The sequence below is a fragment of the Carya illinoinensis genome, chromosome 8, assembly GCF_018687715.1.
Source record: "Carya illinoinensis cultivar Pawnee chromosome 8, C.illinoinensisPawnee_v1, whole genome shotgun sequence".
Taxonomy (NCBI): domain Eukaryota; kingdom Viridiplantae; phylum Streptophyta; class Magnoliopsida; order Fagales; family Juglandaceae; genus Carya; species Carya illinoinensis.
The window spans coordinates 12,704,205-12,717,770 of record NC_056759.1 but is presented as its reverse complement, the minus strand read 5'-3'; the positions used below and the strand labels follow the sequence as shown (position 1 = coordinate 12,717,770).

The 13,566-nt window shown below is 38.1% G+C and overlaps 1 protein-coding gene across 4 annotated transcripts; it reads left to right on the top strand.

Moving 5' to 3' along the window:
* Positions 1 to 376: 376 nt before the first annotated feature.
* On the top strand, positions 377 to 13,165 carry LOC122318398 (DNA mismatch repair protein PMS1). 4 transcript variants are annotated; one of them, XM_043135696.1, is made up of 12 exons: positions 381 to 824; positions 1,791 to 2,114; positions 2,319 to 3,509; positions 4,783 to 4,878; positions 4,958 to 5,067; positions 5,155 to 5,281; positions 5,704 to 5,772; positions 10,089 to 10,162; positions 11,148 to 11,213; positions 12,102 to 12,205; positions 12,396 to 12,577; positions 12,859 to 13,165. In XM_043135696.1, exons 1-12 carry the CDS (start codon positions 585 to 587, stop codon positions 12,982 to 12,984), a joined length of 2,709 nt encoding a protein of 902 aa, XP_042991630.1. In that variant the 5' UTR covers positions 381 to 584; the 3' UTR covers positions 12,985 to 13,165. The 4 variants fall into 4 exon arrangements, 3 of the variants coding, with proteins under 3 accessions (XP_042991632.1, XP_042991630.1, XP_042991631.1); XM_043135697.1 differs by having other exon boundaries at positions 382 to 824; positions 4,795 to 4,878; XR_006244820.1 differs by lacking the exons at positions 12,102 to 12,205; positions 12,396 to 12,577; positions 12,859 to 13,165 and adding an exon at positions 9,552 to 9,673 and having other exon boundaries at positions 377 to 824; positions 11,148 to 11,214.
* The last annotated feature ends 401 nt before the right edge of the window (positions 13,166 to 13,566 follow it).

The window sequence follows — 13,566 nt, the reverse complement described above, 5'->3', positions numbered from 1 at the left end:
TATGAGAAAATTTTATTATTTTTATGATCTGTCTCACATTTTTTTTAAGAAATTATCCGAACTTATACCCTTTAAAATTATATTTAATATTATAATAAAACCTTAAGCACTGATGAAATATGAATGCCAAAACTTTTTTTGTTTTGTACCGAAAAAATGAATATCCTTATATAGAGAAATAATATCTGTATTCATAAATATTTAAATGTTATATAATTATTTAAAAATAAAATTAATAAATACATAATTTACATAAATAAAAAAAATAAATTTATAAATTTAATTCTTTTTTAAAATAATTATATAATACTTACACAGTCACCACTATACATGAGATTATTAAAAAGAAATTATACTCAACACTAAACCATTTTCCAGCGTTGTAATGTATTTTGCCCTTTGAAAAAATAAACAATGACTTTCTGAGGGTAAATCTGCTTCAGTTTCAGCCTTAGTTTTGGCGGCAAATCTGGAAACAGTAACAGCCAACTAGGGTTTCTCGTACTCTCTCCTTTCGCAGAAAATCACTTTGCGATTCTGAATCCGTCGTCTATTATGTGAGAATTCCTCCCATTAGGGCTTCGATGGAAGCAGCAGTGACTCCAGCTGATTCTCCAACCGTGATAAAGCCTATAAACAAAGGCGCGGTTCACAGAATCTGCGCCGGCCAAGTAATTCTGAACCTCTCGTCCGCAGTAAAAGAATTGGTCGAGAACAGCTTGGACGCCGGAGCCACCAGCATTGAAATCGCTCTGAAAGAGTACGGCGAAGAGTGGTTCCAGGTCATCGACAATGGGTCCGGCATTTCACCCAATAACTTCAAGGTGCTTTTGTGTTATTTTTTCCAAAAAATGGGGTGCCTTACTATTTCTAGTAGGGATTTCGTTTGTCTGGTAGTGTAGCAAAGCGCAACTTTTATTTGTGAACAGAGATTCTGATCCTGTTAAGTCCTTTTGTTTGAGTTCAATAGGCGTTTTGTTGATGGGACTTGAGTTGCTCTCGCTCACAGTATCTTGCATGGCTTAACTTTGACATGAGAACACAGTAATGGAGTAGCTAATTGCTGAAGTAGGATTCGTTTTAGTTAGAGCGTCCAAATGCGCTATATATTTGATACGGGTCTGCCATACAGAATATCATGAAAGCAGGAGATGGAACGAATGCATAAAGGTCTTCTCTTGAAACCTAACCAAATCTGATATATTTTACCCTGGTTCATCCAAATGCTAACAGTATGGCAAATGCATCTATCGTCATTAATACATGATTAAGATTCGAATTAGTAGCGATTGACTTCAATCTATGGTTCAACATGAGAAACCGGTATGAATATGACCAAATGTCCACTTGAATTATGAGCAACAAGTCTATTGACTTTCATTTGGGCCATGGCAGCCGGTGCCTAGGTAAAGAGAGTTATCCCTAAAAGTTTGACCCATCCAATGCCGATTGTCCTCCTAATTCATAGAAACAGAGGATGTTGGGTTATCACACGAAAAGATACAGAAAGAGGAGAACAACAAATATTCATAATTGTCAGTTATTTGAAAAAAACTTTCTCCATGAAATTATGGATATAAGTTATTGAAGTTCTGCTCACTCAGTAAATCCATTTTGGAGGAAAAGTAGTGTATAATGCACTTAGTTGTTGAAATTTCTGCTCATTTCTTTTTAATGCATTTGAATTTCAGCCAACTTTGGTTTCTCTAGAGATTTTTTAATGTTTGTTACGGTCATTAATTGTTCAATGCATAGCGTAACATATAATTATTGTTTTCAAATTATTGCAGGTTTTGGCGCTCAAGCATCATACATCAAAATTATCTGAATTTCCTGATCTTCAATCATTGACCACATTTGGCTTCAGAGGGGAGGCATTGAGTTCTCTTTGTGCTTTAGGGAATTTGACTGTTGAGACTAGGACAAAGAATGAATCGGTTGCAACACACTTGACTTATGACCATTCCGGCTCATTGGCAGCTGAAAAGAAAACGGCACGTCAAATTGGTACCACAGTTACTGTTAAGAAGTTGTTCTCCAATTTGCCAGTGCGAAGCAAAGAATTCAAGCGCAATATCCGCAAGGAATATGGGAAGCTTATTTCATTATTGAATGTAAGTTTCTCATATATGTGACATAAAATTTTGTGTTTTTCTACTTGTAAACAAAACTCCATTTTTTTTATTTAATCATGATTGTGCTTTGAGTGCATTCCTAATATCATCCTGCCATTGGACAAAACAATTATGTCATCTGGCTATAAGTTTCATTTTATTCATAGTTGTTTATCATCCAAGGCTTTATTTTTCAATTTTCAGGCCTATGCCTTAATTGCAAAAGGCGTGCGGTTAGTCTGCTCTAACACAACAGGGAAAAATGCAAAGTCTGTGGTTCTTAAAACACAAGGAAGTGATTCCCTTAAAGATAACATCATTACAGTGTTTGGCATGAGTGTCTTTAACTGCTTAGAGCCTGTGAATATATGTATATCAGACTGTTGCAAGGTTGATGGATTCCTTTCCAAGGCTGGACAGAGTAGCGGACGCAACTTGGGAGATAGACAATTCTTTTTCGTAAATGACCGACCAGTGGATATGCCTAAAGTCGGCAAGCTGGTGAATGAGTTCTATAAAGGTGCAAACTCCCGGCAATACCCCATTGCAATCATGAACTTTACCATTCCGAAAGGAGCATGTGATGTCAATGTAACTCCTGATAAAAGGAAAATATTTTTTTCTGATGAAAGCTCCATACTGCATGCCCTGAGGGAGGGTTTACAGCAGATATATTCCCCAAGTAATGCCTCTTATTCTGTTAATAAAGTTGAGGAGCATACCAAGGAGGCAAATAGCTCTGAGTTGTGTTCTCCTCATGAGAAATCTGCTTTGTTCTTAAAACAATCATCTCCAGATGTCAGTGATCCCAAAGTTATTAAGGAGGATGTCACAGAGAGTGTGAGTCCCCTAAAAAATGTTGAAGGCACCCAGCACCAATTACATGATTTAGAAGGATCAATCCAAAATTGTAATGACAAATTCATGGAGAAAGATTTTACCTTTAGAGCACATGGCACCAAGAGGGCTGACGACTGTAGGCAATTGACTGGCCTCCTCAACAGTTCTAAAACCAATCAAATTGCTTCCCCCTCGACACGAGCAGTTGAGAATAAAATTGTTGCCAGTACAGATTCTAGCAGTCGTTCAAGTTATGTTCAATCTGCACTCGACAAATTTGTAACTGTCAATAAAAGAAAGCATGAAAATCTTAGTCCAGCATTATCTGAACTGCCTGTCCTTAGAAATGAAACTCTTTCTTCCCCTTTAAGGGATTGTGAGTCTAAAAGGCAGTCTGCAGTTTCTAGATCCTCAGCTGGCAATGATTGGGTGGATAATTCTGCTATAATGAATGAGAATGAGCCTTCCAAGTATCTCCAAGCAGAGAAGATCCTCGGTAAAATTGGAAATCCACTTTCTTCTGGAGGCCATCCTAATGATGCAGAACCCAGAAAGGTGTGTTTATCTATTCTCTATACTTGCCATTCTTTTCTTTTTATTTTTTCTTTTATTTTTATCATTGGTTTTCAATCTTGTTTCCTGTCAGCTTTGATAAAGGCATCTTAAAATGATGTGAGGTAAAAGGCCAGTATGAGGGAAAAAATCTTCTTTATATTTCAATTTTTAAATCTACATTTTTTAGGAATTTTATTTTAAATTCTACATTAATAAAATTCTATGATTTTCTTGCTATAAGATGTGACATAATTGGACTTTTTTCTTTTGCAATACTTCTTTAATAAATAAGATAAATTTTATTGAGTAATAAAGGGTGATACCCTAGAACATATGAAATATACAGAAATATACAAGGGATACACCTAACACGCAACAGAAAATCAATCTAGAAAATTCTTAAAAGTAGTAATAGAAAAAGCAACACTATGGACTAGCATCCAACGATAAATGGTGTTAAGAAAGAATGACTTGAGGGTCACACCGAAGTGGTGACGAAACCTAGGCACAGCTTGGGTCGTGCCTAGTCTTGCCTAGGTCAGGTGAACCAGGCAAACCTAGAATTTTCATTATTTTTTAAAAATAATTTTGTGGTTTTTTTACACATGGAATTCAATCGCCGGGGCTGATGTGGCATATTTAACAGACTATTAATAGTGGACTAATGCAAAATCAAAACTAAAAGCAGAGGGAGTAAAAAGTTCAAAATTTGAGTATAGGGACCAATTTGTCCAAAAGGCAAACCACATATACTATTTTGGTATTTAACGCAAATGAGAATGTTGTGATTACCTGTTACTCTTCACTAGTAAAGAATCATCTCGTGCTTAAAGTTTCCCTCATAAATGTTAACTTTTTTTTTTATAACTTTCCCTCATAAATGTTAACTAAAAGCCCATTTCTTTATTATCTGTCACTGCTCAACGAATAGAGCAACAAACTGTTTTTTTTTTTTTTAAGTGATCCTCAGTGCTTAATTTTACTTCCCAAATTTGTAATAGTTAATTATCTCAAATTTAGAAACAACTCTATTATAAGTTCATCTGGTGACATGACCAATCAATGATAAGCTTTCACTGATCCTGCATGACATGTTAGGTTGGATAACATGTTTGAACAAAAGATCTTTGATATATGGCTTTATTTTTATTTTTTATGTCCTTGAAACTGTGGATCTTGTGATAGATATTATCTACAGGTAACCCTAGATGTAATTGCTATCCATTGTAGTCTATTTTTTTCTTAGTTTTTTTTATTGTTCTTTCTGATGAAGTGTATCAATCAGGAACTGGTGGATCAAGAGATAGCGGTGCCTTCTTCTATTACAGTATCAATTGATTCATCTAGCAAGGATCTCAACCATGCATCAGTAAGATCTTTCAATTTTAACTCCTTCAGTTTCCTCTGGTTCCGTATTAGACGCTACAAAGCCTTCTTCTGGTGCACAGATGTGTTCCACACTGCAATTTAGTTTTGAAGATTTGAAGACAAAGAGGCAGCAGAGGCTATCCTCATTGTGCTTTAATGATTACAAACCCGGAATAATGAAGAAGAAAAGGTCTATGTAGTGAATCCATTCGGAAAAGGAAAAGTTATGATTATGCTCTGTTTTTAGCTGGACTGGAATGTTAATGTTCTTTGACAGGTGCTATGCCGCTGCGACTCTGGAGCTTTCTGAGCTGGATAATGAGGACCGAAAGGAAAAGGCTTTAGCGGCAGCTACCACTGAATTGGAAAGACTTTTCAGAAAGGAGGACTTTGGTAGAATGAAGGTGGTTGTGCGCATTGTTCATTATTTATATATTCTCATACATTAAAAAATTAACTTGAGTTTACCATTAAGTGGACCAAAAACAAAGAATAAAATAGAAAGTACCTGGTCAGTTTGCTTGCCTGGTTGACTGATCCTTTTGCATTTTTCTGTTTTGATGCAAAAGGCTTATCTTGCGATAAATAAAGATTTTTACAGGTCATTTGATCCTTTTCATGGATACGCACATATTTTGATACACCTGATATAGACGTAATGGGTCCGGGTTTAAGCTTCTTCGATGATAGTCCAACTTAATCTGTGTGATGAGTGATTTTCTAGTTTTTCTAAACACAATTTTAGACCCACCTTAATAATGCAAGGCATTGTGTACATTTCAACTATGATTAATTGGTATTGACCAACCTTTGCTTCTGTATATAGGTAATTGGGCAGTTCAACCTTGGTTTTATTATTGGGAAGTTAGATCAAGATTTATTTATTGTGGATCAGGTAAGTCCCTTCATTCTTGTGAATCCTTTTCTTTATATTTTCTAAAACACAAAGTTTGGAATAATAGAATCTAGCATCATGATTATGGGTGGTGGAACTCATTATTATGGCTGGCTAAAACCAATGACGTGACGTAAGATGAGAGTTGAGTATGAAAGGAGAAGAAAAGGAAATATTTTTTTTTTGATAAATAAACAAATTTTATTGATCAATGGCAAAGCCAGTATTACAACTCTAACGCCCTAACTAGGTAGGCACATTAGAGACAAGAAAATCATGCATGGCCATGCCATCAAAATCCACAGCAATAGCCCAGTTACAAAGTTTTCTGAAAAATAAAAGTTTAAGCTCCTCTACTGATCTTTCTTGGTCCTCAAAGGTCCTCTCATTTCGCTCCTGCCATACACACCACATGATGCATAGAGGGATCATCTTCCAGATAGCTTTGATTGGTTTTCTGCCCCTTATATTTGACCAGCTAGCCAGTGCCGCCTCCACAGTTTTAGGCATAACCCAAGCCATATCCAGTCGTGAGAATAACTCATTCCAAAGGACCCTTACCGTATCACAGTGTAGAAGGAGATGGTTGACCGACTCTCCCCCTCTTCTGCACATGCAACACCAGTCGGCGATAATGATCCTTCTTTTCCTCAGATTCTCTGTAGTAAGTATCTTACCCAAGGATGCAGTCCACACAAAGAATGATACTTTAGGAGGAGCCTTATTTCTCCAGATTTTTCTCCAGGGACAAGGAGAGGTGGGCTCCTGGGTGAGGGTCTTATAGAAAGAGCGAACAGAAAAAATACCTTTGTCTGTTAGAGACCACCTCAACACATCCTCTTGCTGGCTATTGGGTCTTATGGAGTATATGAGGCTGTAGAAGTCCTCAAATATACTTAGTTCCCAGTCTTGTGCAGCCCTACTAAAATTAATGTTCCAAAGAATTTGACCTCCCTCTAACCCCATGACTTCTGCCACTGAAGCCTCCTTATCTCTAGCCAACTGGAACAGAGGAGGGTACAAGTCTTTCAAGGCCCTACTAGCACACCATACATCTATCCAGAATTTGATTCTTGAACCCGTGCCCACACGAAGCTTTACATGTCGATTAAAGACCCTCCATCCTCTTCTTATATGTTTCCATAACCCCACACCATAAGCTCCCCTTACTTCTCTAGTGCACCACCCCCCCCCATAGACCGCCATACTTCTTCGCAACCACCAGTTTCCATAGAGAATCATGTTCGTTGGCAAATCTCCAAAGCCATTTGCCTAATAGCTCTCGGTTGAACATCCTTAGGTTTCGAACCCCTAAGCCTCCCCCTGATATAGGACGACACACCTGCTCTCACTTAACCAAGTGGAATTTGAACTCCTCCCCCAAGCCCCCCCATAAGAAATCTCGTTGGAGCTTCTCAATATGAACCGCCACACTTGCTGGTATAGGGAAAAGAGATAAAAAGTAGGTAGGTAAGTTAGAGTGTGTACTCTTTATCAATGTAGTCCTTCCACCTTTTGACAAGTACAACCTCTTCCACCCTGCCAATCTTCGCTCTATTTTTTCGATAACTGAATCCCACACCGCAGACGCCCTCGAAGCACTCCCTAAAGGAAGTCCCAAATAAGTCATAGGGATAGAAGATATCTTACACCCCATCGTTCTCGCTAGGTGGCGAATATTAGAAACTTCCCCCATGGGCACCAACTCTGATTTTTCCCAATTCACCTTTAACCCGGAGACGGCCTCGAAGCAAAAGAGTAAAATCTTTAACACTTGCATCTGATTTGGCTCTGCTTCACATAGTATAAGTGTATCATCTGCAAACAGGAGGTGAGAGATGATAATAGATTCCCTGTCCGTGTTGCCAATCGGAAACCCTTATAAGAGTCCGTTTTCAACCATAACCGAGATCATCCTACTTAGAGCCTCCATAACTATCACGAACAGAAAAGGTGACAAAGGATCCCCTTGTCGTAATCCATGAGGAAATATAAAAGGCACTTCTTGTTTTAGGCAGATGTTTTCGGCACTAGCTCTTCTTTTTATCCTAAGTTGTTTGACCCTAAGGTTTGGTGTATGAATTGTTTTCACTTCTTTATGTAGGCAAAATGCATTTGGCATTGGTTCTTCTTTTGGAGCGGGGGTTGGCTTTTTGGGCCTTTTTTGTTATGAGCAAGTCAATCTTATTAATAGCTTAGAGAGTTGCCAACCATGTACATGAAAAGTATACAAGAGAAACACACCAATAGAAGATAAAAAGGAACAAAGTTAATAAGATCTACAAAACTAGCAAATTGAGAACTGTTGTGGGAGGTCATCCAACTATGAAGTGATTTAAGCGTAATGGCTTTCAATTCTAACTCCATCCTCTCGCATCCTCAAAGGTTCTAGCATTACACTCCTGCCAAATGCACCACATTAAGCACAAAGGAATTGTTGTTGATGTGTTTCACCGCCAACTGATCAAGACCTCAAACCTGTAACAAGAAAAAAGGGTGGCCCGGTGTGCATGGTACACCTCCAATGCCTAAGTCAGAAATACGAGTGTATTGCTCAGCAAGAGAGGGGGGTCTGAAATTGTGCCTTGGGCTGCTAGCATTGGTCCCTTATATAGGGGTAGACTGTTGCTGATAAGGATAGTTTATTTTCCCCAAAGCTCGGGGTCCGGGTTGCCATATTCTCGGGATATGATTGCATAAAGAATGGGTTGACATATCAGGGACTAATACCCCGAATATCTTACCATTTCCTTAGGGGTATGTATCTGCTATCGGTGTAAATTACCATAGTAATCTTATTTGGGGGCGATACAATCCTGTGGTAACGAGTGTATGGTGTTTCTATGGGTCTGGACCGTTGGACCTGTTATATGGGCCTTTTTCTTCATATCATTGGGCCCATCTGATAGAGATTCAAATGACTCTACAGGAACCATCCTCCAAACTTCAATGTTTCTTGAGCTTCCCAAAGGGTTTTCCCAACATGCTGACATCTCCACCTCTTGCTGGGACACGACCCACTCGAATCCAAAACAATGAAAGATTGATACGAATAACTCCCTAGCCACCTCACAGTGAAGTAGGAGATAATCAATGCTTTCTCCACTCTGCTTGATCATGCAACACCACTCCTTTATGATTCATCCTTTTCTCAAGTTTTAGGCTATAAGAAACTTCCCAAGGATTGCTGACCAACAAAAAAATGCTACCCTCAAATAAGCCTAATTCCTTCATAAGCAATTTGAGGGGAATCTCCAGCTTCAGGGATGAGTGAATGGTAGAAAGATTTGACCTCGAATATCCCTCTTACCCTCACAGGATATACTTTATGCAATAATGAAGATATTTCCTCCACGTGGTAATCATGTGTTGATCTGAGAAAAGTCATATTTTACTGCAGCTTGTTGTAAGAAAGTTGTCTAAGTTCTGCTAATGAAACCTCCTTATAGCCTGAAATACTAAACTGGAATGCTACCTTCATGGCTGATTTCCTCATCAAACATCAAGCAAAAAATCTAACTTTCAACCCATCTCCCACCTCAAAACTGAAGAAACCAGAAAACCCCTCAAACCCTTCTAATAACATTCCATACTCTTAAGCCCAAAGGCCAATTAATCTCATTTGAAGCCTATCTGCCCCACACACTACCAAATTTGGCTTCCACTATCAGCCGCCACAAAGCCTCCCTCTCTGTGGCGTACCTCCATAGCCATTGCTGAAAGGAACTTTGGTAAACATGATTAAATTTCTATCCCTGGCTAATAAGATTGAAGTGCAGATCTTAGACCACTTGACATGGTGGAGCTTGTACTCATCCTTGACTTCACTCCACAAGAAGTCCCTTTGAAGCTTCTCAAGCCAAGGCGCTCTCCCAATTGGGATTTGGAAAAGTGACAAATAGTAAGTGGGCTAATTGGATACATTGCTCTTTATCAAAGTGACCCTCCCTTATGGATTTTGCTTTGGCAGGCCCAAGTACTTCATAGGTAGAGACAAAAACTTGCATCCTAGGATACTGGCCAATCCTCCAATATCACCAGCCACTCCAATCAGTTGGGACTTGCTTTTATGTGGCCTTTTTTTTAATTAAGGATACAAAGGCCGTCTTTTTTATTATTTGGTGGGGGCCTTTGTGTTGGGGTGGGACCTTAGGCAATTGCCTAAGCTACCTATGCATTGAGCTGCCACCGAAACTTTTTATTGAACCATAGCTTCTTGTAAATGCTCCTTTATTCAAGTTTCTCCATTGCAGTCACAGACTTTTTCGATACTCTCTTTTTATATAAAAAAAAAAAAATATATTCTCTGTTTTCAGCATGCTGCTGATGAGAAGTACAATTTTGAGCATCTTTCTCAATCAACCATCTTGAACCAACAGCCTTTGCTCCGGTGAGAAGTTCAACTCTGTCGTATAGCTTCCTCTATTAAACATGCTTCTACTTGGAATGCTTAATGATTGGTGTGATGCGTGGTGCATGATCACTATAGTGATACCGCATAGACAATATATGTACATTTGCTAAAAGCATTTGACTTCACTTCCCTTCTAAAATATAATCTTTTGCAAGAAATTTGGTATCCACTTTATAACGTTGTATTTACTGTTACTAATGCTTTGTCTGATTAAATTGACAGGTCTCTGAGTTGCATTATGGAGTGGGATTTTTTTCTTTCAATATGTTTATATATCTGTAATTTTGTAATGTGAGGAAGCAAAAGGAAAATATCAAGCTAAATGCATTATACGTTTCCAATTATGGGGCTATTTTCAAGTTCCAAGTTAAATGCTCATCATTTGACATTTGATGTTTAATGTGAAAGTTCAATTATGTTGTTCATATGAAGATAGTTAGCTTTGCTTTTTGAGCATGCTCATGCACACATGAAAAAACCAATCTTCTTGTTTTTTAAGAACGTAGAGGTGGTAGGATGGGCAGTTGCTCAGATCGTCTTCCATTGAAAACTATCGTGCGGTGATTGCAGACCTGTCAGTTACCCCTTTATTTGAACTTCTTGGCATATGAAAACGCCCTATTCAGATGGTATGAATCGATTATATTCAGTCTGCATCTGCTAGAACCTTAGGAATTCAAATGGTATCCAATATGTCTGCCATTCAACTTTGCATTTAGCTTGTCTATCAATGGGGACGGACTAATTATGGTGTTGTAGTATTTTACAAGTCATTGCTCTGAAGAATCTTTGTGCTGAGGTAGATTTTAACTTTTTGAGTGATGATTTTGACTTTAATAATGCATTAAAAGGTTGTAGTTGATTGTCTTCCATGCATTTTATTATTATTGCTTGCGTATTCTATTTGTGCATTTATTATAACTTGAATTCTAAACCTGTGCTCCCAAAATTATATATATAGGCCATTGAGGTTGGAGTTATCTCCTGAAGAAGAAGTGGTTGCTTCAATGCACATGCACATAATTAGGTACTACCTAAGCTGCTTATGTTTTATTTACTTGTGTTTCTTTTTTAAAAAAAAAACTGTTAATTTACAGCTGAACCAATAGAATAACTTTGTTTTGTTCATATTTTCTTAGGCTGTTATGAGTGATGGCACTGTAGTTATGAGGCTTCAAATCTGTTTGGGAGCAAATTTTTAAAGTCCTGTGAAAAATCTGTAGTAGTTCCTGGAACTGTAACTTTGGTTGAAAATAGGGGCACCTGCCGCATTATGACAATTATGGTTGTCAAGCATGCTGTGACTCTCAGTATATATCAGAACAAAAAGAGAACTTAGCTGTTGTTTGGATTTTAAAGGAGTTGCTGGCGAAATTGCTGAGGATAGAGTGACTGTCAAAATTAGGGTTGAAATCTTTGTAAGCAGGGAGGTCAAGTATTGACTGTGTAGGACCCTCAATTCAATCAAAGATTGTAGGTGTTATAGTTCTTTAAATTTCTTCCCTTTACATCAGCTACAAAATCCCTTGTCAAACCTATTTTTAGCAGGATTATGACTGGCCTATATGCCCAGCTGGCAGTGTCATCACCTTTATTTTCTTTTAGGAAAATATCCTCCAACTAAACATACCTTGCATACGCATTTCCACATCAAAATTTTAGACACATTAGTTCAATTCCAGATATGCAAAGCCTATGCAAGCATGCATGCTGAACACATACATTTGACTCATTGTAACATATATGAACATGCCAGTTGAGTTGAAGCGCATGCTAATTTATAAATTAACATAGCGGTAAGATTTGTGCTTCACTTGTACTTGGTTCTTTTCTATGTTTTTTGTTTTCATCCTTTCGAATTCTGAACTAGTTTATATTGTCTGATTGCAATATGGGTAATCATTTCAAATTTCAGGAAAAATGGCTTTTCTTTGGATGAGGATCCTTATGCTCCACCTGGACGACATTTTATATTAAAAGCTGTCCCATTCAGTAAAAACGTTACTTTTGGAGTTGAAGGTTGTTGTTACCTTCAGATTTTTATAGTTTGCAACTATGAAGGCCTTTTTTGAATGTCATGACCATATTGCCAAATTTGTTACCATGACTTGACATGCAATACTATTGCAAAATTTTCTGATAAAAGTGCTTGCATATTGATAAAATGGTGTGCAGAAGACATTTACTATTATTATCTTTTTTGAAACAGATGTCAAAGACCTGATTTCTACACTTGCTGACAGTCAAGGGGAATGCTCAATAATTGGTAGTTACAAAATGGACACTTACGACTCTGTTTGCCCTACAAGAGTTCGTGCAATGCTGGCATCACGTGCATGCAGATCATCTGTTATGATTGGAGATGCACTCGGTAGAAATGAGATGCAGAAGGTGAATACTCTAGAATAATCTCGATTAGGTTGAATTAAACCATATCTCTATGTGAAGCATCATCTTTTACTGCTAAATTCCACACTAGGACTAGGGGGTACCGAGTACCGATGGATTTTCACTTTGATCTACATGATTTCCCAAGCCTCCTCTAGTCACACTTGGGAGTGTTTCGTTGCTTGCACCATTCTGTCCTCCCAATTTTTATTTATATTTTAATGAGTCAGCGTCATCATTTTAAATATTAGAGATTGAACTTCGTTATCAAATTGATGTTTCAGATACTCCAGCATTTGGCGGAGCTGAAGTCTCCTTGGAATTGCCCGCATGGTAGGCCCACCATGCGACATTTGGTCGACTTGACAACCATTCATAAAAGTTCAGAAGAAAAGGATGCCAACTTGTAATGGATCTATATTCCCATGAGCATGCATAGGCGTGGGAGTTTATATAACTTATTTAGTACAACTCTATAAATCCATGTAAAGATTTCCCATTCACCCCATGTAGGGACAATCAATGTATATAATATTGGGGCTGGGGTTTCCGGATTCTTCATAAATTATCGCCCCCCTCCCCCCGAAATCACTCTCATCTTCTCTCTCTCTCTCTCTCTCTCTCATTTGCTCTCCCTCTCCTTGTGCTCTGCGATGGTTTTGTTCGTCAGATATCATTGGATTTTTGTGTTTCTTTTGGTTTCATTGATACCAGAAGAATCGCGTGAACATACAATCAAGTGTTATATGAATCTTACTCCTCAAAGCCGTGGTGCACTAGCTCTCATCAGCCTGCCCCTTTTCTTCTTCTCCGGTAAGGGCTTGTTTTTCAGTGTGTTACATTTAGACTCTTGAGCCTTGTTCAAGGAACTCACGATTGCCGCTAACTCATGATTGACTAGTGGCGGGAATGTACCAAGAGTTGATGGATACCTCTCTCTCTCTCTCTCTCTCTCTCTCTCTCTCTCTCTATGAAGAAACTCTAGCCTCCCT